Source organism: Aulonocara sp. 'chitande type north' Nkhata Bay, linkage group LG22 (assembly GCF_057382095.1).
Source record: "Aulonocara sp. 'chitande type north' Nkhata Bay isolate Kocher_YH1m ecotype deep benthic linkage group LG22, A_spYH_male_GT1.1, whole genome shotgun sequence".
NCBI classification, from domain to species: domain Eukaryota; kingdom Metazoa; phylum Chordata; class Actinopteri; order Cichliformes; family Cichlidae; genus Aulonocara; species Aulonocara sp. 'chitande type north' Nkhata Bay.
Window position 1 is genome coordinate 18854741 of NC_141364.1, and position 24093 is coordinate 18878833.

At 40.7% G+C, this 24093-nt stretch overlaps 3 protein-coding genes across 4 annotated transcripts in view; 1 reads left to right on the top strand and 2 right to left on the bottom strand.

The window, feature by feature from the left end:
• On the bottom strand, positions 1-5411 carry vps28 (VPS28 subunit of ESCRT-I). The gene is made up of 10 exons (XM_086279306.1): positions 5336-5411; positions 3396-3456; positions 3253-3281; positions 3026-3063; positions 2844-2933; positions 2647-2752; positions 2456-2557; positions 2076-2129; positions 1893-1984; positions 1-955 (listed from the first exon to the last, which is right to left on the bottom strand). Exons 2-10 carry the CDS (start codon positions 3430-3432, stop codon positions 835-837), a joined length of 669 nt encoding a protein of 222 aa, XP_086135432.1. The 5' UTR covers positions 3433-3456; positions 5336-5411; the 3' UTR covers positions 1-834.
• Positions 5388-8734, top strand: aunip (aurora kinase A and ninein interacting protein). Of its 2 annotated transcripts, none has more exons than XM_086279305.1 (4): positions 5388-5454; positions 5945-6063; positions 6209-6365; positions 6680-8734. In XM_086279305.1, exons 2-4 carry the CDS (start codon positions 5971-5973, stop codon positions 7711-7713), a joined length of 1284 nt encoding a protein of 427 aa, XP_086135431.1. In that variant the 5' UTR covers positions 5388-5454; positions 5945-5970; the 3' UTR covers positions 7714-8734. The 2 variants fall into 2 exon arrangements, with proteins under 2 accessions (XP_086135431.1, XP_086135430.1); XM_086279304.1 differs by lacking the exon at positions 5388-5454 and adding an exon at positions 5618-5723 and having other exon boundaries at positions 6680-8733.
• cap2 (cyclase associated actin cytoskeleton regulatory protein 2) overlaps positions 8577-24093 on the bottom strand; it is a 22579-nt gene continuing 7062 nt past the window's right edge. The window contains exons 5-13 of the mRNA XM_086279303.1: positions 19339-19482; positions 18756-18841; positions 18265-18370; positions 11579-11774; positions 11304-11470; positions 10971-11094; positions 10796-10878; positions 10486-10629; positions 8577-10392 (exon numbers count right to left, since the gene is read on the bottom strand). Coding sequence (XP_086135429.1) covers positions 10309-10392; positions 10486-10629; positions 10796-10878; positions 10971-11094; positions 11304-11470; positions 11579-11774; positions 18265-18370; positions 18756-18841; positions 19339-19482 — 1134 coding nt within the window. The 3' untranslated portion in view covers positions 8577-10308. The remainder of the gene's footprint in view (positions 10393-10485; positions 10630-10795; positions 10879-10970; positions 11095-11303; positions 11471-11578; positions 11775-18264; positions 18371-18755; positions 18842-19338; positions 19483-24093) is intronic.

Sequence of the window (24093 nt, forward strand, 5' to 3'; positions counted from 1 at the left end):
TTTTTCTTTCCTTTTAAAATTTATTCCTAAAAAGATGTTACATGCTTTTATTTAAAAATCAAACCTATTATTTACAACGATACATTGCAATAAATATGTTCTCCCTAATGGTGTTTGGGAGCTGAAACATATTTGGTAAACAACAAAAGGGAGGCAGTGAGCTCCCTTTTTTGCCCACTTGATGAACCCTTTACTTAAAAGAAAATAATGGATAAGACATGAGAAGAGACAGCGACAGAAAAATCAAAATCAGAACTATTTTCTTTCACCTTAGTTTCAATAGGATTCCTTTGAACTGCAAACTAATCATCTTAAAGCCCAAATAATTATGTAATTACAATTATATATGATACTACAGCAAAAACCTGTTAGTAGAAAACAAATGTAGTAAATTATGTTTAAGTCAGAAATACAATTAGGGTATGAAAAGTGAAAAGAAAAGAAATCTGCTGTTATGCAGATCTTTCCTGTATCATGTTTGTTTATTGGTTTGCTGCAAACCCTGGGTATAAAATAGGCTTCTCGATGTTACAGTATGAAGTTCAGCCACTGTTAATGCATTTATCACACAAATCTGGATAGAAAAAGGGGGTGGGGGGGGGGGTGGGGGTGGGGGATAACAGTTCACAGAACAAAGCGAGCCGAGCTGACGAGGCTGAGATGACAGCAGAGTGACCTGTACACATCCCGATTAAAGAACACAGAGACCAATTGTACAGCTAGAAGAACAGAAGGAGGAGGGGACGTAAATCCACAGAAAGCAGCATTCTTCTTCTTTTAAATTAACAGGCTTTAGAGTCAGGATTCCAGATTTATCCGTGACAGAGAGGCGCTTTAAGAGGAGTGGAGGAAGCGGTTGAAGGCGTTGTAGGCTGACTCCAGGTCGAAGAGCATCTGGCGAACTTGATTATCATCCAATTCATCCGAGGCCGACATGCTGCTCAGGGTGGTCAGCCTGTTGGAAAAATGTCAGTTAAGAGAACTATATGATCATAAACACATCAAAGATCAGGTACTTTATAACCACTGCTCAGCTAGTTGCATGGATAATGGTACGGTCGCACCAGATGCAAAACAAAGTTTTACCTTGCATGAATACGGACACATAGGAAACCCGTAAATATTTACCCCAATAGCCAATAGGAGGAGGGGGATTAAGTTAGATTTTCACAATTTAGCAAGAAGTCCTACGATTTCACACTTTTCTTCAACCCCTCTCTTTTCCTTCATTACTGAACTGCACAGCTCCCTTTTAACTTATAGTATCCTAGTAACTACAGAGTAGCCACGCAGTACTTGTGTGTCGGAGCCATGAATGATAGTTTTGGATCACACTTACTGACCTGCCACTTTAATTATATCTGTTCAACTAGTTGTTAACTATTAAAATCAAATCAGAAAATCACATGGCAGCAACTTCATGAATTTAGGTCTGTACACAGTCAAAACAATTTGCTGAACTGAAGAGAACTGAGCAACAGCACAGAGAAGAAATTTAAATGACTGTGACCATGGCACGACTGGTGGGAATTTCATTTGCAGGGAAACACATGAGCTACAGCAGCAGAAGACCACACCAGGTGTCACTCCTGTCAGCTAAGAACAGGAAATTGAGGCTAAAATTCACACATGCGGATCAAAATTGGACAATGGAAGATTGGAAAAATGGTGCTTGATTTCTGCTCCAACATTTAGATGGTAGGGTCAGAGTTTGACATAAACAACATGACAGTATAGATTCACCCTGCCTTGTATCAGGTATTCTGGAACTAGATAGGTGCTGTGTGGTGTGGCTGCAGGTTTCCTGACTGGTCATGTTTTGCCTCAAGGTGTGCTGCACATAGAGATCAACGACATAAAGAGCACAAACGTTGCGGCCTAGTGTTACTAACCAGAGACTGACTTTGTCCTTGGCCTCTGAGTCTGGAGGCATGTTACTCATTCTGTTCATAGTCTCCATCAGCTCCCTAAGGTCTGGTTGGATCTGAACAAATTAAAAAACAAACAATCAATCAGTATCTTGGAATTCCAGTCATTGTTTACTAATAACATATTATTTACATTTATAAATTTACCTCATCCATGGCCCTGATCTCCAGTCTCAGCTTGTCCATCACAGTGATGAAGAGCTAAATGTTCGAGAAGGATGAGACAAAATATTTTCCTAGTTTTAAGAGTCGGCAGTGAGAAATATGTTTCAGGACAAACAGTTCTAGGAACGAGCGCACTGACTTTATTAGTTTGTCTGTTTTATGAGCTGAGCCTGCAGTTGGTAAAACTTAAGCTTGTGATATCCACTCTCATTTTTATGGAATTACCAAATGTTGAGCCAAACTGAGTGAAACCACATTGGCCACTCAGCTAAAACTGAGCTCAATAAATCCTAAAAAATGTTCTTTCCAGCAGCCTAAATACTTCTCTCTTTAACATATTTAATATAGTCGTGGGGACATACTGAAACTATATCTGCGATGCAGCGGTTCAGGTTGCCCTTGTCATCCTTGATGGTGATTGGCCGATCCTCTTTAATCCGTTCCATTGCAAGTGGACAGTCGAGCTAGGAAAACATATGACAACAACAAGAAATTACAAAAATAAAATCTTGAAAAATATGACAGACACTCTGCACTGCAGACGAGCACTCACTCTGTACTTCCTGCAGAAGTCATCGATGGAGCCCACGTCAGAGCCCTGCACCTGTTTGAAAGCAGCCTTATACTGAACCAAGAGTCTGGAACAGGAGGCGGTGTACCTGAAACCAACAAAAACTCCGCATTAATTAAAAAACACACAGCTAAAGTTACAGGTGCCATATTTTAAATATGATCTCAACTGTTACTCACTCGTTAGGCGTTACGCAGTCTTTAATGTAAGCCTTCTCCAGGGCCTGTAGTGTTTTGACGACAGCAAACAACTCCGCCATATTGTCATACCTACAGAAACAGGATCGTTATAACATGTGTAACACAGTAAATCTGCATTTTATAAAGTGATAATGGTCACTGGTGACATATCAAGCACTTACTTTTCTCGTTCTCTTGCATTTTTGTATAATTTCACCTCCTGAAACGACAGCATTCATGATTGTTATCCTTAACAGCAAGGATATCACATATTCTTGATAACATTCCCAGCTTTAGTTTAGATTTACGGATGATTTACACATGGGCAATAAATGTTATTTTAAAAAAAAGAACAAATAAAGTCCTCTTTTTTTTTGTATACTAATCAGAATTATGTTGTTGGATTTACCTCATATAGCTCAGGTTTATTTGCCGGAGCTGTGGAAAGGAAAACAGTGTCATGAAGTATTACTGCTGTTTTCTGTTGAAAAGATGACTCTTATATTAATTCAACAATTCATTTTTATACACTGATTTAGCTGAATGTCTTACCTCCTCCTCCTCCAGTGACTGATATCCCATGGAACATGATGCTGATGTCTCAAAATGTGATCTGAAAAATATTTATTTCACATAGTTTTCCATAATTGCGACCAAATATATTCAGGCAGCTTTAACATTTCATAAATGTCTCCATTTATGAACAAAAGCTTCAGACAATTTATGCTGCGGTCATATTTTCAGTTTTGTTTTTCCTAATTTTAACATTTTTAATTGCCATTTTTAATTTCATTGGTATGTATGGAAACATGTTCCCAAAGAAAAAACAAATGGGCAGAACTAAATGAAAATTTCAGGTTATTATCTTAAAATTGTGAGATAATAGTCTGCAATTCTCACTTAGGTATGGCATTTTTGTTTAATGCGAACATGCTTTCATTCATATATATATATATATATATATATATATATATATATATATATATATATATATATATATATATGAGAGATGCACTTTGTGATAATAAAAGAAGTGTAACAACAGGAACAATCCGAAGATTTATAGAAGGACTAAAACCTCCCCCTTCTGGAGTTTAAATATTTAATGTGAGCCACAGATGGTGTAAGATGTTTTTTAATGATTACTGTTTCTTTTTCTTTTTAATAATTACACCAGTAACATAAGATAAACTAATACTTTTAAGTAAAAATATCAACCTTCATGTAAGCTTTTATTCGATAGAGAGTGTGTAGAGAGACAAGAAAGCAGGGAGAGAGAGGGGAAGACAGCAAAGGGCCGCGGGTCAGACTCAAACCCGGGCCTACTGCTCTCTGGCCATATGGGGTTATGGTGGCCTGGTCATCCCACTGAGCTATAAACCCATTAAACCCATACATTGGGTTTCAAATGCAATGCCACCACATGCCTAAACATCTTTGTAAGGAAAACTCATCCATGCACCCCTTTTTCTGGAGCCTCTCCTACCTAGGGCGTGAGATGTGCTACACCTTGGACAGGTCACCAGACTTTTGCAGGACAAAGAGACAGACAACCATTCAGACCTACAGCTAATTATACGTGCCAGTTAACTCTGACAGGAAGCTAGCGCATTCAGAGAGAACTGACACAAGTACACAGAAAGACCTCAGCCAGTTGATTTGAACCAAGGACTGTGAGGCAACAGTGGTAACCACCAAAGTCAAGTTTTAATAATGAAGACTGGCACTGGAACAACAGTCGCACGATGATGACTAACTTAAAGAAATCCAAATAAAAAGCATTTTACAAAGCTGTTGAGCCAATGCTTGCTTAATTAAATTAAAACCCGTTCATAGTCAGAACATTTGATGTTTCGACTATTAAGTCATTCACACTAATTTTGTACTAACTTCCAGTGACCCTCAGTTTAAGGGGGCATATAAGGTCACACTGTAGGGGTCAAATGTAAATGTTTTTAAATTATATTTGTTCTCTGTCTCTTTGTACTCGGTCTGCTTTCTGCCGAGCACTCTTAAACTCTTAAATGTAGTTTCTTTAATGTCCACTTTCAAGTGTGACCTATTGACAAACACTATGGAAATGTTGCTCCACACAAACAGTGTTTCGCTGTTCAGAAAAAAAAAAACATGAAAAAAAACAACCCGTCGGATTATAATTACAGACTTGCTTAACTTAGCTTCACAACCCGGCACAGAGAGTTTATAAACATTTTTACGTTACACAGAGTCACTCAGCAGAATAAAACTTACGAATCACTAAATATATCTACTGATGAAATTTCTTGTTTAGCCGAACTAACTAGTTAGCTGCGGAAGCTAGCTTGTCAGCACTTCCTATGATTTCTAATCACTGTGACACGCAGGCAGCTGATTTTAAACACCAAGATTTATATAACTGATCATTATTATGAGAGCAGCCATTAAATCGGTGCTATGCTCACTCTATTTCAATAACAGAGTTCAATAAACCAAATTAAAAACAATTCACTCACCCTGTCGGAAAAACCGCGATGACGTCAACGTAAACACACCCACATCTACGCACGGACCGGCAGACGTCAAAATATTAGGTGTCCAACGCGCCCAACTAGAAATGAAGAATATTGTTACGGTAAATTTTATTAATTAGACATAAATACATTTTTATGATGAAAGAGTATTATGAACGTCTTTATATATCCTACCTTTAAATTATCTTTCAAATTAAATCGCGCATTTTAGGTACAACCACATTAAGGCATTTTCACACAGTCAATCATCAGGGGCAGACAGTCCTGAAGGCGGCAGATTGAACCGAGTACTAGAGAGTTATACAAACGATTATAAAAAATTGCAAAGGAAACCTCAAAATATTACTCTGGATCTTCATTGTATCATAAGGTATTTCCCAAAAATCAGTTTTAAGAGCTATGTTAACCAACTGTAGCTAACTCACAGGTCTGTGGTAGCGTTATTGAATTAGTTAAAGATAAGTAAAGGCTTCTTGCAAACATGTTCATCAACGAGAGACATGAAAATAGTTTTTAAAGTATAATGATTCTTTATTTAAAACAAACGGCATGTCTAACCTGTTTATAAAATCCTGTTTTTATTTCATACAGATCATATCTTCCCTGGGCTGTCCACCATGAAGAGCACTGCAGCAGCACCACAGACCGTTGATCAAGAGGATTGTGATGTTTGGCTGGACACTGTGGAGCTGAAAGGAAAAGCTAAACAGGTAATTGTGTAAACATGGTCTGAACACTGACCGAATGGCTTCTCCAGCATGCCTGAGTAGAGCAGTTATTTAATACGCTAAAATGCTGATCTGCAGTCTCTGTCTATTACTGTTTACACACTGTGTTCTCTTTTATATCTTTCAGAAGCGCCGTAGCCGTCCCATTTCTAAACTGCTGAACCCGTTTTGTGAAGGTGCTGGGTACAGTTTGGCTGTGGCACTCAACTTCACTCAGACCAAAACAGAAATGCCAAAAACCAAACAGAGCTCCATATCTGCCTTTTTCACAGCTCATCGGAGAGGTAAGCATCTAAAAGTCTGCCGAAAGTTATAGTCTAATCTTATAGTCTGATGGTCTAGATCAGCCTGTCTGACACCAATAACAATGCCATGTCCACACTCACTTAAACCGCCTTTCATCTCACTTCTGATGCTCAGTCTTAACTTCAGCAGGTCGTTTTAATCATGTCTGCATTGCTGTCACATCACTGGTTGATTAAATATTTGTGTTTACAACAAATTGAACCTAATGAAGTGACCAATAAGCATACAAGTTAATACAGTAAATTATTTGATTTTGTGTTAACATAATTTTTTTCTTACTTTCTTCTAAAAGTCCTCAATAAGATGTCCACTTCTGAGCCACCAAACATGGATTCAGTGCAGCCTCTTTCATCATCTGACTCAGCTACACCGACAGCCACAGCATCAGGGAAAAAACGAGGGCGCAATGTTGGTTTTGAAAACTCCAACTTTGAGCCTGTTTTGGTTGACGAGTGTACAAGTGAAAATGTGACTGAGAAGGAAACAGAATTATGGCAGACACGTTCAGAAAACCATTCAACTTTACAAAACATATACTGTGAATCTGAAGAAGAGAAGCCTGAAGAGTGTGAACCACCACAGAGTAAGAGGAGGGTCTCTGATGCCACCTTTACACAAGATGACTGTCAACCTCTACCACAGACGTGGAGTCAGGACCCGCTGTTCACTTTCAGTCAGTACACTGAAAATAACTTTCATCAGACTAGCCACAAATGTACAACAGTGAAGAACTTCAGCAGCTCTGAGCCAAGTTTAGTAAACAGTCTGCAGAATGAGGAGGAGGTCTTTAGAAAACTGATAGATGCAGAAGGACAAACCTCAACTCAAAAATCTTTTAAACGTCTTCATTCTTCTCGTATGATTGATGAGAAGGAAAACAGCACGCCACCGTCTTATAATTCCCCAAGCAAAGACTCATCTTCCTCTCATTTCAGACCTGTTTCAAATCATAAGTGGACACAACCAAAAACCGCTTCTCCTCGGAAACAAACAGGTCAGCTGTGGGAAAAGGCTGCAAAAGAAGAGAGCTCTGCCTTCCAGATCAAGAGGACAAAACCGATAAGCTCTCCTCTCAAAAGGCGAATGCCGCAGCAGCGAAGCAGAGAACTCGATGAGGACAGTTTGGCCACTTTGTTCACTCAGGACTCTGAAGGGTTCAGGGTGATCGCACACAGAGGTCTGCACACCAGGAGTCCTCTCAAAGATCAGAGTAACGTCAGCATGGGAGTGGTGAGTGCTTACAAATCTCTGCCGGAGGAGGAGGAAGAGGATGAAGAGATGCTGTTTACTCAAGACTCTCAGGGAAATGTAGTGATTAAACACTGAAAAACAGCCTTTTAAAGGCACTACAGATTTCAGATGCTGTTCCAAATCTTTTCCAAAAATGTGGATTTTGGAGGATAAAATATTGAAAAATCCTTTTTTAAGGACTTCCAGGTTGGGGAAGTGCTGTAAACCTGCATTCTTTTTAATGGCCAGTAGGGGGCAGCTCATGGACTGAAAAAAGAAGTCTGATTATTACAAGTCTACAGGAAAGTTAGCTTTCAGCGCCTTTGAGTTATTAGCCCAGTTAATTCTTCTCTGGAGAGTTTCAAGATCTCATTTCATAACCTAATGTTTGTAAATTGTGATTTATCTGACTGCTGACATACAAGTGTGTAGTGTCTGTGGATTTGCACCCCTTCGCTGTCACTTCTTGTTTCAAAACACTAAAATGGTGAAGTCAAGATGTTCAGTGTGAGAATTAAAGCCGGGACTTCACCAGCCAGTGAGTAACATCATGGTTTTATGTAGTCTCGAACCTAGCAGTACACGGCCAGCTTGTATGCTGCAGGTCTTGTTGTGTCAGGCCTGTCTCAGATTGAAGGCTTTCTTCTACACGAGTCCCTTTGTTTTAAAAGTTAGCCAGGTTCTTGCTTGTTCTTGGTTTCGACTTCTTGCCCTCCTGCTCAAAACAGGGAGAGCTGCTTCTGTGATATTACAAGCCATTATGACCAAATATCATCAGTTCTTACCGTACAGGGATGAGGCGGAAGAACATTTGTTTTGGTTTATTTTTCTACTCTGTGATTGTCTTCTTTCCATGTCATGGCTGATCTCCTGAGATTTTATTCTTTGTTTCTCCCTTTCATGGTTCTTTTTGTTGTGCTTTTTTTTTCTCCTCGCACAAAATAAAACTAACAAACCAGAACTGGGAGGTTTTGACTTTATTTGGAAAAAAAAAAGACACAGAATTACATAAAATTGTTTTCTCGTATATTATATTTTTAGTATCAGCATTTCATCTGTGCTATGCTGGTGCTGTGTGCTACAAAATAAGAGTGGTATACAAAGTACAATAAACATAGGAAGTGCTCGGAGGTAACCGTTACCACTATAGCTGATATGTTGTACAGTAAAAGAAATTAGCTAATTAATCATTTCAATCACAACAGCAGCTGTTAATGCAGAATAAGGACAATACTGCATGTACTTCACAGTGACTTTACTACATGACTGCTGGGCACGATGCTCTTTACAGAGGTGGCTGGAAGCACTTTATTAGATGGAAAATGTACCACAGACACTTATTTGCTTTTCTCTATTTGAAGGTAATGTTGGTTTTTTAAGTTTTCTGCAGTAGGTGTAAGTGGAGTACTGTCTTATTAGTGGTCATCCCGGAACATTTAAAATCTATATTTTAAGGAAACGGATCTAATGATGAGAATACCTTTAAAATATTATTTTTCAGCAGTTACACTTTCTCACATAAATGCCTGTGTTGTTTTGGCACAGAAATGTAAGTGTGCTCTGGTTTGTGACACCTAAACCTGAGCTATTCTTCACCACTAGTGGGAGATTGTGTTATACTGACAGATTCATTACAGACAACAGCTGCAGAAGTGCTGGAGAAACCTCTTATGAAGTCACAAATACAGCAAGTGGACTAAAAGTTAATCTACGTGCCTATTAGAAAACCTTTCCTACAGCGCTATGAAAACGTATTTGCCCCCTTCTTGATTTCTTTTTCATATTTCTCACATTTATGTGTTTAAGATCAGCAAATGAACTTTAACTGAGTAAATAAAAATGCAGTTTTTAAATGATGATGACCATGATTTTTTTTGTTTTTATCAAAGGAAAAAAAAATGCCTAAAACTACCTGTATGTACCCTTAAACCTAATAACTGGTTGTGCCACGCTTGATAGCAAGAACTGCGATAACTGGCAATGATTGTTTCATATCATTGTGGAGGGATTTTGGCCAACTCATCTTTGCAGAATTCTTTTAATTCAGCCACATTGAAGACTCTCCAATGTGTTAAAGGTCATGCCACAGCATCTCAGTCTGATTTAAGTTCAGACTTTGACTGGACTACTCCAAAACCTTCTATTTGTTTTTGGTTTTTGAGCCATTCAGAGGTGGACTTCCTGGTGTATTTTGGATCATTGTCCTACTGACTAAGCCAAATGTCCTTGAGTTTCCTGAGCACCATTGATGGCCGAAGATTCTCCGTCAGCATTTTCTGGTAGAGAGCAGAGTCGCCCAGAAGTCATTCAGGTCCCGAAGCTGCAAAGCAACCACTGCCACCACGTTTTACTTTTGGTATGATCTTCTTTTTATGAAATGCTGTGTTAGTTTAAGTGGCTCAATCTTTCTAGAAAGTTCAGCTTTTGTCCTGTCAGTCCACAGAATATTTGCTCAAAAGTCTCAGGGGCCACCAGGATGTTTTTTGGCATGAGATGAGCCTTTGTGTTCTGTTTGGTCAGCAGAGAACAATATATCTAATTTTAAAACTTGATTAAAGTTTCATTATCTAAAAACATGTGACAACTATACAAAAAAAGTTATGAAGGGGGAAAGTACTTTTCACAGCACTGTATGTCTGAGGGATAACATCAGGAGGACGGAAATATATTTGTGTTCTATGGACGACAAAGTCAGCCTGCGATCTCCGTGGGTTCTGTCACCAGTTTGGCTCCATTCCACACAGTCTTGAACTGCTCCGGCACTGGGAACTCCCTCTGTTTAAAAAAAAGGAAAACAAAAACAAAGTAAGTGTAAGAACAGCTGCACACATGGAGAGAATTAGCTCAGCCTTTATCTCGGTTACTCACGTAATCGCCCTCTCCTTCAGGTATCATGATGTTCATCTCAGAGCTCTTGGCACTGACAATGTCACAGCTGACAGAGTCCTTACTCAAGTAGACCTGGCAGCCCTCAGTCTTGTTGATGGAAATGGTGGGAACTGTTCCCAAAACCTGCAGAAAGACATGCCTCACTTACTGACAGGCTTTTTTTGGGCACTGTGAGATGTTATTTTACACTTTGGGTGTAAAACTCTGAACAGTTTTAAGAAAACGAAAGCAGACCTACGAGACACTCGGCACATCACTTAATTCTGTGTCAAAATAAAAATGTGTTCACCTGTAACTGAATCGATTTGCAGTTAATGATCTCCACAATCCCAACAACGTTCTCAAAAACCACACCCAGCTTCTTACAGTTGTCTAGACGGGATGAAAACAAACCAGATGAAGATTATAATCCCACGTTATGAAATCTGTGCTCAAACTCATGATTTTGCTTTCAGGAAGCTTACCAATGATGATGGAGTTTATTTTGCCCTTAATCTGCAGGGTGGAGTTATTACAACTGAAGACGTACGCCACCTGTTTAAGCTCCGTCTCCTCGATCACCAGGTCGTGCTTCTGCTCAAAGTTTTCCTGCAACAATAAGGATTCAAAAATCTAGATTAGCAGCCGGTCTACCAGGACACCTGGATTGGGTTTGTTTCTACGATATAAATGAGAGCTGGGTAGGTGCAAATTAAATTGTCATTGAAATTTTCCAAAGTGCCCTTCATTTCAGCTCCCGTTGTGGGTTTAATTAAATACAAATCATCCTCAAAATAGGATTTACACATCACACGTACCACCCTCCATTTCTTCCCCTCCAGCTCCAGCAGAGGGGGTCTTTTCTGGGCAGGTGTAGTGGGTGAAGCCACAGGCCCCGCGTTCTTGCCTTTGGCTGTTGTTGGTTGTTGAGAACGCAGATTGGGGTTCTTGTGGGTCTTCTGGTCATCTGACACATGCTTCAGACCTACAGATGGAAAGTGTGAGGATAACATTATGAGTTTAAAAATATAAGCTTAAATTAAATTAAGGTGGAAACTGTCGCTCAGCTCTTCTGTGTTGCTCATGGATGCACCTTTAGTGATGTCCATGCCCTGGTTGAGTTGGGCAAATAGCGCGGAGTGCTGGGCTACGGCGGCGTCCGCCTGAGGCTTGGCGTCGTCATCGGTGAACACCGGAGGAGGGCCAGGGGGTGGAGGAGGTGGTGGAGGTGGACAGGGTGCACTCGGGGCTGGGGGCGAATCAAAGAGAGAAGCAGGAGCAATGGGGCCCTGAGAGATGTTGGAAGGAAATAAAATATTTTAAAAATAATTCAAGTATGTTTACTAAAATATTTTAATTTGACTCAGGCTCTGAATCTGAGGTCTGCCTGTTTATTTCATTTAAAGTGTACTTAAGTTGTACAACTCTGCAGTGCTCGCAGACCCTGGTCCTCTGACACTTGATGTGAGTAATGTAAAAAACACAAAGCAACACAATCACATTTTTATGTGAACTGTGTGAGTTTTAAGAAAGTTAAAACACTTAAATTTAGTAACTTCAATTTAAGCAGATCTCACTCAAGTTGCCTTCAGTTCACATGACTCATCCTGTGTGTTGGTTGTACTACTTAAGCTAAGTGTTGTGCACGAATACTGAACAAGTTAATCTGAACAAAATCTTTACCTAATTTTTTTTATTTGAATGAATTTGGATACTATTTTAAACTAAAGTAAGCTTTTCTAATACAGTGAAACACAGCATCTTTGGTTTGTGAGCTTTCCCTTTAAAATTAAACTGACAAGAACAAAACAACTAAACAAACAAGTTTAAACAATAAAGAAAATGAAGGCAATGCAACAAGAAACAAAACAATAACGACTAAGAAAAAAAAGATAAAACAAACTGATGAAATATGAAAAATGATTAAGATGAATGTCAGCTGAGAGTGACCTCTCTCCTCCCAGGATCAAACAGGAGTTTTCCTACTTGATGGGTGAAAAACAGACAGCTTCACATCGAAATGGCCAAAATTTTACGACTGCACTGTTTCTCAAACGTAACCCCGGGATAGACCGGCCACCTGTCCAGGACATACACGGCTCTCGGCCTACGACAGCTGGGATAGACCACAGCTCGCCCCTCGCGACCCTGAATTGGATAAGCGTAAGAAGATGGATGCACTGTTGTGCCAGAAAAGAAAAATCAAGATGTTTTTTCCCCCAAATTTTGTTCATTACAGATTTTTTATAACATCAGAATTTAAATTATGAAGAAAAAGGTCCTTTAAGTAGCTCTGATGTGTAAAGAAGAGAAGGGTACACACACACACACACACACACACACACACATCTGCTTTTTGAAGATCTAGCACAGCTGACACAGGGTTAAATTGTCACCAAACGTGCCTCTGAGTGCTCAGACTTGACCTTTGACACGAGTAACATGTGTTGTGAATATCACTGCTGAACAATGTAGACCTGTTACACTAAACAGCTCACTGCATGCCTCTGGATTAGAACCAGCAGATGTGTGCACGCACACATTCATGCATGGCTGTAAAACTATCTACTGAACACTTCTTTGTGTACACCTAAATCCTTTTGTGTACAAAAAGGATTTAGGTGGAAAAAAAGGTGGCTCCTTGTGTTAATATAATTAGCTTCACTTAAAATCTTCTTAATTTCTGCTGTTTTAAACTACAGCTTAAGCAATCAACAATCTATTAGCAAGGCTGGACTGGGACAAAAAATCGGCCCGGGCATTTTGACTAGAGACCGGCCCACCAGGATAAAGATTGAAAATGTGACGTCATTCAGGGATAAAACCGCAAAGGATTCTGGGAACTTGTGGCAAGAGGTACTAGCGCACGCAGGCTTTCAATTGAACTCAGTTACACAGCGATAAAAAGAAACCCAAAAAATGGCAAGAAGCTGTTGTATTATTAACTGCAATAACCGGTCGCATGACAGCCACGGGAAGCCGACGGGTAAAGAGATCGTTTTTTTTTTATCGGATTAGGTCGTTGAAGTGAAATTTTTTAAGCCATGTTTCTGAAGTAAGAGCCGACGGATGGTCTGGATATACCAAATATAACATCTCAGAACACTCCAGCTCACAGGTTAGTCTGCTCCAAGCATTCCCACAAAGGTCAGAGTTTTTTAGTAGTTAATACGTCATTTTTCTTAACATAATTGGTGATATAGGTTACAAGCAAGTCTGGCGCTGAACAGAAATTGTCGCGCTATGCTCCTTTGTTTATTGTGCATAAATAGTGAATTGTCCTGACACAATATTGCGTTTCGCTTCTGTTATAACCATGGTACACTGACAAAACCATATACTTTTATTCACAGGATAAAACAGTTGTTTTGTATCACTAATTGTCCATTGCGATTACAACATACAATATTATTGTCACTGCTACATTTCTGTGATGCTACTGTAACCGGTTTCTGCTTCATCCCGCTGCAACAGTTCGGCCCAAACAGACTCCTCGACTCTGCGTTGTGTAGTGTTTTTAAAAAGACAAGGAGTCTCTGATCGATCGTTGCCACTTTATTTCCTGAATGGAAACAACGGTGCTCTGTATCAGTGCACAGGCTCGCCATACACCACTCCGCACAGCACATACACCACTCCGCACAGCACACTCTCGTATGGCTACGGCAGCAATATTACAATTTCTAATATACAATAAAATAACAGCAACAACAAACGATGTACCTGAATGGAAACAACGGTGTATTATCAGTGCACAGGCTCGCCACACACCACTCCGCACAGCACACTATGGCAGAACATCTCATTAGCATTCCGCTTTAGCATACAGTTTCACACATTAATAAACAAATGAAAAGTACATAAAACTGGTGTTGGACATGTGTCCACTAAGCACTTATTACACTCGGTGCTCGTCAGCTAATCAAACATGTTTTATGTGTCTGTACTACTTAGCTATATTGTGTGCGGAACAATACAACTCACCTCTCGTATGGCTACGGCAGACTGGCAGCGATTACTGCAGCCAGCCACACCGAGAGGGGGGGGGCGCTGTTTCCCCATTACACTGATATTTGTGGCAAGTGGAATAATACCACATAAACACTGTTACACTACCAGAAATTATTTCCACTACTAATTAATTACCGTTGAGCTCAAAGGTTATATTAATAAACTGTTAATGAATGTGTATTTATGAAGACGATTTGTGAGACTGGTAAACTTATGATATGTACAATAGTCTTTCGTTCTACACGGTGCGTTTCAAGGTCCTGTACCCATCCGTCGGTAAACTGTACCTGGGCTTGTTGCAGTGACCTGAAGTTACTAAACTTCATGAGTGTGTGCACTCACTCCAAGAAGCGTATAATTATAAATCTGAGCGTGGTGAAAGTTGGGCAGCACGCTGACGTCTTTTGTCCACTCTTTCACTCCTTTGATTTTTTCCTCGTATCTTTTCTTTGTCTTTTCGTCGAGTCTGTCTTTGTTCGGACCGGCATTGTTCTCCTTTTGTTTTGTACATTCCTTTTTTGTGCGGCAAAGAAAAAAAAAGAAGGTATTGGAACCGGAGAATGAACGTTTTGCGGTGCTGCAATATGGAACGCCAGGACTGCCATAATGAATTAATTAAATACACCATTAAATAATTAATTAAATGTGGCAATAATTAATTAAAATTGGAATTAATTAATTAAATAAATAGTTATGACACATGTAATTAATTAATTATTGCCACATTTAATTAATTATTTAATGGTGTATTTAATTAATTCATTATGGCAGTCCTGGCGTTCCATACTGCAAATGTTTGCATTTGATTTGTTTGATTGGATTGTTTTGCCACGAGTTCCCGGCATGCAATGCGCGAAAATCACGTGATTGTTAAACAAGGGGGAGGGTGCATCCAGCCTCCTCGGCTGTAATTGGCCCAGCCCAGAGTCGATCATGACCAATTGGCCAATCCAACACCTTTCATTATATATACCCTTCCTAAAAAAAAAAAAAAAAAATCCATCGGCCCATAAAAACAAAAAATCGCCAGCGGCCCACCGGGCAATGCCCGGTATGCCCGATGGCCAGTCCAGCTATGTCTATTAGATAGTTGACATCTATTGTTTCCTGTTTCTGACATGAAGAACTCCTTGCTTGAAGGTTTGAAGGCTTCACTCTGAGATTTATGAAGCAGAAATTACTATTTTTATCGATTTCAAAGATTTTATACGAGAAATAATCAGCTGAAATAAATAAAACAACTGTCAGTTCAACCATTTAAACAGTGATAACTAGAATCATGTTAACTACAAGCCCCCGAGGGACAACTGGAAAAAATATTTGAAGTGTTAAAAGTGTGATGTTCACTACTCAGAATCGGACTTGCTTTAACATTTTAAGTTCTTTTGTTTTTTTACCCTGTGTCTAGTTTAATGTGACCGTTTGCATGAGTCCATATGTCAGCCTGTGGATAGGCCTGTCACTAAAGCGCCGTCTGAGCAGCAGATGACGCGTTGCATCGGTGAAGAGGGACCAGCCCTGCAGTTTAGGTTACGGCACAGGCTGTGTGTGTACACAGGCTCTTTGTCGGGGCAACTTCTGTAAAGAAAACCTCCATTCAAGTAAATCGTGAGGACCACCTGTTGGTATCACACACTCCGGTCCTTGTTTGCGCACACACACTCTGTGTCTCTCGCACATGCAGCAGCTCTGCTGTCTGACAGCAGGGCCAGCAGCTGACACACACAGCCGCCGCAGGCTCTCAAGTTTCTGCATGCAGACAGTACACATGTGAGCACAGTTGTTGAGCATTAGTTTAAGCTGAGCATAGGTTTTCATCGTTTCATGTTGCAATAAAGGAAAAAGTGAACCATTTGGGGCTTATTTGATTCCCTGCTGAGAGCAGAAGATCTCTTAACTTAGAGTGCAAACAGAAGGAAGCAGCTGTCCTGAATGCCCAAAGGTACAGTTGTGGTCAGAAGTTTACATCCACTCATCAAGGGCACGAATGATTTCTCGAACTGTTCTTTTTCCAGTGTCGAATGAGTGTACTGCATACATCTTTAATGACTTTAAAAAATAAGAAAACACACATTAAATCTTTTAACTTTTTTAACTTCACAAGGCCTGCTAACTTCTCATTAGTGATCATGATCGACTACGTTGTAGTTTCTCTTTGCCAGTATAAAAGGATTAGTTTAAAAGCACTCACTGGACTGACCAATACTCAGAACAACGGGAAAGTCCAAGGAACTCAGTGAAGACTAAGAGGGAGAATTGTGGATTTAAGCAAGTTTCTTGGAGTCATTTCTAAACAACTGCAGGATTTATCAGTTCAAACAACTGTACTTAAATACAAGTTATTGAAATGGGCCATCACTTTGGCGGTGTCAAGAGGAAGACCCAAACTGTCACCTTCAGATAAGAGGAAACTGGTTAGGAGTCACCAGAAACCACCAAGGCTCAAGTCTGGAAACTGGAATCTGCTGGAAGACCAGCATCACTGTCCACAGTGAAACCAGTTTTTCATTGTCATGGACTGAGAGGGTGCAGACCAAGACAGAAGCCATTGCTACTAAATCGACACTTTTAACCTCGACTGAAATTTGCAGCTGCCCACATGGAAAAGCGAGACGGTGGTCAGGCGAGACAAAGATTCTTGAATGGCCTTACCAAAACCCCGACCTCAGCCTGTGTGGACTGCACTTCAAAGCCGGGTCTACGCCAGGAAACCAACTAAACGAACTCTAACATTATCTTTCTTCCATAAAGTGTGGTCAAATATCCGTCCAGATTTATACCAGAAAATTATTGATGGGTGCCAAAAGCGTCCGGTAGAGGTGCAACTTGCTAAGGGACATTTAACCAAATATTAGTGGCCGTGTGTGTATTTACTTGAGCCTTTATGAATTAGATAAAATCTGAAATGAAGGTATACTTGTGCATCTGCTTCTTGTTTTGTTAAAGGTATTAAATATGCTGTACAATCATTCCACCCTGTAAAAAGGGTGTCCATGATGACCATATCTCCACAGCACCTTTAAAGCTCAGTAATGAAAATGGTTTATTTTATTTGAGTTTAAAATTAAACTATGAATGACACTATCCAGGCCAGCTGTTTCACTTTGTTAACATTCTTCATGCTAAGCTCAGATCTCCCGACCATCTCCTGGCAGCAACCTCATAGTTACAAATATGACAGCATTATTGATCCTCACTTGCGGCTCAGAGCAAGAGTGAACAGGCATCTTTCCCCTCGGATCAACAATTCAGTTAATAAGGAAAGTGAAGCTTTAGTTTTGTTGTTTCTTTCTGTAATTAAATCAAGAGGAAAAACTCTTCTAACCGATAAGGGAAGAAGATTTTGTTTCAGATCACTGTAATCTCTGAGATCTAGCAAAGGCTAGTCCTTGAGTAGACATTAACGGTGTGTGTGTGTGAGTGTGTGTGGGAGGGACAGAGGTCTTTGAAAGCTTCACAGAGAAATGCGGTGAGCGGCCACTGAGGAGAAGCTCATTCATTCATTCATGCTCCCTGCAGTGTTTATGTAACTGACTGCTCCATAACTAAAAATGGTAGAAGTTATTTTGAGCAGATATAAAACGATCAAGCCGTGCGAACAGAAACCAAATGAAAACACAGCTGACATTATAAAGCACTAGTAACAGGAGTGATTCAGGCTCAGGTATGAGAAGGTGGTGAGTATAACATAAAACAGCACAATATTGTACTAACAAAGGCAAAAAAAGCCTTTTGAATCCATACGTGGCACCTCGCTTGTGTACTCACACTCTTGCTCCACACCAGACCTGTCGTGTGGTGCTGTTTGATGAACGCCTGCATCTCAGTCCAGATCAACAGGTAGGAGCGCACCCAGTCCACATGACGTCTGTCTCTGGGAGAGACAAACATATAACGGTCAAATAAAAAATTATATATGAAGGAAGCTGAGGCATGTGGATGAGGATGGACCTGAGCAGGTGAGCAGAGCAAGAAACTCACGATGCAGCGTTTTGCAGGTTAAATTGATACAGAAATGTTTTAACAATTTGTGAAATAAATAAAAAATCTGCTTTATTGTTGAACACCGTTAGTCTGCATTCGCCATGCTACCTTTCTAATTTTCATCTACTTTTGCATTCTAGGCTCCTGTCATCTCTCTACCTGATTTGTTTACCACAGTGACTTTCATGGTTTGCATGAATTGTCATTTATGGAATAAATAAATCAGCTGTAATGTTTCAAATATCTAGAGAAGATGAAAAATGAGCTATATTTACGTTTCCTTGTAGTCCTTAAGCACTCTGTTGGTGTAGAAGGTGGCAGCATCGTTCATCTCCTTTACATATGGACCAGGCTTCTGACTCTGAGATGGAGAGAGATAAAATCTCCTGAAAGCTGTGACATAAACACTTCTCTGAACATCTTAAGTTCAGCACGTTTCATAAGTGGCGAAAAGCGGCGTCCTGCCAGTAACCTGCACAGACCAGAAGCAGCTTCAAAGACTTGTATTCAAGCACTGGAGATGGTGATCTTTGATCTTAAAATGATCTTCGCCTCAAATCAGAAGAAATGTTTGTACTGATGGAAAACAGAAAAAGTCCATGTTGTAGGAAGAAAAATAAGGTCTTACTTTTAGTTATTTATCTGCATGAAAGGTTGTTTATGCAGATGATTGAAAAGTTGGCTTAACTTCGTGTTGAATACTTGCTCCTGAGGACCATCAAATTCAAAAAGGGCTAATAGCTTTCTGTTCAGACAGTTGATATGCTTTCTTTCTTGTATTGTGGCTTAAATAGGTTTTATCAGACATGCCAATCTTTACACAGCATCATGTGCACGTTCATGTGTGCTCATCCTTACCACGGCCACCCAGCCCAGTGCGGGGATGCTCTCGCTGACGGCTGAAAGGTGGTTGAAGAGGCTGCTGCCACGGTTTCTTTCTCTGAAGCTCTGAATCTCCTGGATGTGATCTGAAATCGGCTTCAAGAGGTCCTGGAGCTCTGTCTGCAAGAGCAGGAGGGAGAAATTAGGAAGAGGACAGAAGATGGGTGTAAAAGAGAAGGGTCATTATAATCTGAACCCTATAAACATCAAATTCTCTTATTTGTTTAAGAAACACTGATGCCTGTAAAATCTTACTCGCTAGTATATTTTAGCCACCTCCTTAGCCCCTCTTTTAGAATCTGAGCTATATTTCCATGCCCACTTCGGCACCATCCAGCAATTCCTAAACTGGGCTGCAGGAGACGATCTGATTTGATTAGCACGGGCCTTTTTTCCACTGGAACATCCAGATCTCAGTTACGGTATAGCTCGTCTCATAGTTCTCAGCTCCCCTCCCCATCGCTCCGAGCCTGAAAACATTCCTCAGTTCATGGGGAGATCCCTGTGGCCTTGTAAGGCATACCGTTTCTCCAATGTTTACAGTTTATCAATTACACATGCACCCGCGCTCACAGAAGTACAGGAACACAGCGTTTCACTGGCAAATAGCTGCTACTTGCTTACATGTTCTGATCTGCTGTGAAATGAGTGTAATGTAGAACATATGGAGCTAATGAGCTGTGACAGGAGGAAGCTGATGAACAATCAGGAGGAGCTGGCAGTGATCGGTTAAGCTGCAGCGGTGCTCCTGATACATGCATCACCTAGACATGAGCAAGAGGTGATGCTTGAAATGAAAATCTATTCATGTGCATCAGGTTTAGTAGTTTTATGTTTGAGAGCAGGAGAGCAACAAAAACAGCACTAAACTTTATTTCCCAACAAATTCTTCCCCTGATCAGACGCACATGATCTTCATAAGCACAGACAGACGCCCCTTTCTCTGCTCCTCCAGCTGCTTTTATTCCCTCTAAGTCCACCTAATGGCTGTCTTTGAAGCAATACATCACCTCTTTACTGCAGCAAATAGGCCGTGCTTAAGAGTGAGCATGTAGGACGAATTTAAGGTAGCAAGCAAGATTTGAGGGGTGAAGTTTGCCTCCCTAAGGCGTAACTTTTTCCATTACCTTTCCCTGTAGTAATTCCTTCCATTACTAATCTGTTATCTCTATTGCCAGTATTTAAAGGCGAGCAATTACTCATTTAATACAAATTTATGAGTACTGGAGGATAAATTCAAAGGAAAAACATCTCAACCCTGCTGAGATCTGAGCTCTTGTTCGGGATGCATGAGGTGCAATAAGTCTGTGACGAGCAGAGTATAAGGTGCAGAAAAATCCAACTGTAATGCACCCATATAAGTAAGCAGGATCTTAGGGAGTAAAAAATATGTTTATGTATATGTTCATAAGGACAGCCTCTTTAAGAGTGTTAAAACATTTGTGCTATATGATCACATATTTAATGATGACCTGTCTGAAGTGTATCACACCCCCAAACCAGTGTCATGGTCCTTGCCATGCAGATGTGTCATTTGCTGTTTTTTGTCCTCTGCCTCTACAGTCACATTTCCCAGTTTTCTGTGTTTGTTTGCATGTGGATGCACTAGTTTTCTGGCCTGTTTTCCACCTTCTGGTTCCTGCACACCTCCCTTTGATGACTTCACTGTGGCCGCTTCAGAAGGAAGTGGCACAGAGTCAGTCTTCGTTGGTTCGTTTGCATGCAAACAGTTCGCTCTGAGAATTCCCGGACACAGAGGGGTGAGAGAGAATGACTTGCTGTACACGTTAGTCGTTTACCAGCTGAAGAACTGCAAACTTTTACAAAGCCTGGAGAAGTTTCTGCAAAAAAGAAGCGCCTGCACTCACATCCCAGCTGTGGGAAGGTTCACGTGCTGGCGAGATGTATTAGAGCAGCTAATTGATTCATTTCCACTTTTGTTGTTTACTGCTGAGCTATCAACACACTGACAAAAGAGTTATTGACAAGCTCAGCTGAGTGTGCTGAATCATTATTGCCATCTATCAGATTTTTGAGCTTTTTGCTTCTTTCAGTGCCGAGAACAATCCGGCAAAAAGGATAAAAAACGTCAGCTCACATCATGTGTTTGGCTGAGCTCAGTGCGTTATAACAGCACAGGACTTGACTTCCTACACAAGCGCTGCATCAAAGGCAGAAAGTCATGTGTGAACTGCCGGGAACAGCAGTACACACACACACACACACACACACACACACACACACACACACACACACACACGGTGAGTTAACTGGCCAACCTGAGGTCACCTGAAAGAGTGAGATGCCTACTTTCTCTGACTCTTTCTCTCTTTGTCTAACACTCGATCTAACTGACACACACACACACTCACACACACACACACGCACACACACACACACACACACACACACCAACAACAGGCTCAAATATAGAACATGCCCATAAAAAGTCAGAGAGCACAACAGAGCTGCGCTGTGGAGGAAGGCCAGAAGTTTTGGAGATATGTGTGTGCGCATGTCAGTGTGTGTGTGTGTATGCGTGTGGATAGAAAAGGGGCACTGCCCAGAGTTACACACTTTTCTCTATCTGTGCTGAGAGCTACAGATATAGACCTGACTGCGGAAAGCTGTGAGAGATTTCTGAAGAGAGTTTTGTACTCGGGGGAGTATTTTTGTTTTTGGTGTTTGGTTGTGCACTGAAAGGTTTTTAGGACTGTGCAAAGGAAACCGTTTCATGCTTAGGTAGAAAGCTTAAATCAGGCTTATAAATTCAAACCTAAACTGGCATCTATGACAGTTAAACCAAGGAGGGCATGTTCTATTGAACAATATCTGCTGTTCAACCTGTTTTAAAGGTTATAAACCGAAGTGTCTTTTTATTCCTATTCATCCTGCATGATATGAATGCAGATTAACATCTGAACATTTGAAAACTACATTACAGTTTTCATGCAAGCTTCAGGTCTTTAGGTTCCAAATTTTACCAGCTTTTCTTGTGAAACCTGAACGCCTGTCTGTAAAAACAGACACCAAAGGTGTGCGGTTTTACCTAACTCAGTTTTAATTTATGTTTTATTGCTCTCGGTTTTAACTGGGTTACAACATGAGGGTGTGAAGTTTTTGCTCATGCTGCACATTCAAAAAGACAATGAAAGAAGCTTTCATTGGCCATTATGTGGTTGGATCAGGGCGTTGGTAGCAGCTCTTGAGCCACCATTTCCCCGTTTTCCGTGTTTTGTTTTGAGTTTCGTTGTGATGCTGAATGTGTCTCTCCTCTCTATCAGCCCACCCCTCTCCTGGGTTAGTCCCCCTCTCTCTCTCACTCTTTCCTTGTTTGCATTTCTGACTATCTCTGAATGCTCGTTTCACAGCCTCTCAACCAATGACCTGACAGATCGGGAGTAATCACTTCCTGGTGGGCTCTGTGGACCCTGTAACACACACACACATACAACACAAGCAGAAGGCCAATGGGATGATATCATTCTCTCACACACAGACACAGACATCTCTCCCACCCCTCTGCTCTCTATACGTGAACATGTTGGGAATGTGTTGTATTAGCATTTTCTTGGTCAAAGAGCAGAGTAATCCCTCTGTGAACAGACGGGCCTGCTGGGAAACACATGGGTCAGACCGTTACAGAGGACTGAGGCCCAGCTCATCTCTCTGTTAGGCTGCTGCTGTAATTTGATGCAATTTGGCCCTTAAAGTCATGAGAGCTGCACCACGCTTCAGCAGGTTTTGTGTGGCTCAGCTGGGAGCTGAAACACAAACAGCCAATCGCAGTCATGGAATCCAGTCACATGGTAACACTGTTTGTGTCACATTCAGACAGGCTCTAAAGACAATAAAGAGGATACAGTGAAAAATAATGATGGCAGGGAGGCCATGACTGGTGTTTCTCTAACAACACGATGGCCAATAAACCTGATATACGTTGCTAAGACAACAGCACTGAACTGCTCTGTCATATCAGGTTAGGTTTCATGGAGCCATCTTTTTGTGATGTTGAGTGGTACTTGTTGCGATATTATTTAGTTTTGGTTTCTGTTTTGAGTTCCAGGGGTTTTCCTGTCTTTGCCATCCTCTTTCTTTGTCCTCCTGATTTTTTATAGAAATGACTTTTCCTTGTTCATCTTCTTTGTTTTTGTCTTTCCCTGTAATGATGCCTTGTTTTCCCCTGTCTTCCCTACTTCCTGATTGTCTAACCTACCTTTTGTATGTGGACAGCTTTCCACCATATATCATTGTCCATTTCATTAGGTACACCTCGCTAGTACGTGGTTGGCCTTCCCTTCAGAACTGCCTTTTTTCCACCTTGCCTCATGTTATGAGGCAAATCATTAATAATGTAAGTCAATGACCCTCTTAAGGGACAATCCCCACTAAGGTTTAAACACCTGGGACTCTCCAACATTTGGTCTTAGAACTGAAGAAGCTTCTCAGATGAGACATGAAACATCTTAAGCTTAAAGAAGTCCAGTCACTTTCTTTCCAAGCTCCTTAGACTACCAAGTTCTGGATGTCTACAACCCACACAGACATGTTTATATGATGTTCAGTTGGTACTAAGAGGTCCAAAAGTGTGCCAGAAAAGTATCCCCCACACCAATACACCACCTGCCGCCTGAACTGTTGATACAAGGCAGGATGGATCCATGCTTTCATGTTATTTATGCCAAATCCTGACCCTACCATCTGGCTGTCACAACAGAAAATGAGACTCAT

Excerpts from the sequence above, each read along its gene's own strand:
- vps28 (XM_086279306.1), bottom strand. The coding sequence starts at position 3,432 with ATGTTCCATGGGATATCAGTCACTGGAGGAGGAGGAG. Across the intron at positions 2,934-3,025 it reads AATGCAAGAGAACGAGAAAA|GTATGACAATATGGCGGAGT; the intron begins GTAAGTGCTTGA and ends CTGTTTCTGTAG. Across the intron at positions 2,558-2,646 it reads ACTTCTGCAGGAAGTACAGA|CTCGACTGTCCACTTGCAAT; the intron begins GTGAGTGCTCGT and ends ATGTTTTCCTAG.
- aunip (XM_086279305.1), top strand. The coding sequence starts at position 5,971 with ATGAAGAGCACTGCAGCAGCACCACAGACCGTTGATCAAGAGGATTGT. Across the intron at positions 6,064-6,208 it reads TGAAAGGAAAAGCTAAACAG|AAGCGCCGTAGCCGTCCCAT; the intron begins GTAATTGTGTAA and ends TATATCTTTCAG. Across the intron at positions 6,366-6,679 it reads TTTCACAGCTCATCGGAGAG|TCCTCAATAAGATGTCCACT; the intron begins GTAAGCATCTAA and ends TTCTTCTAAAAG.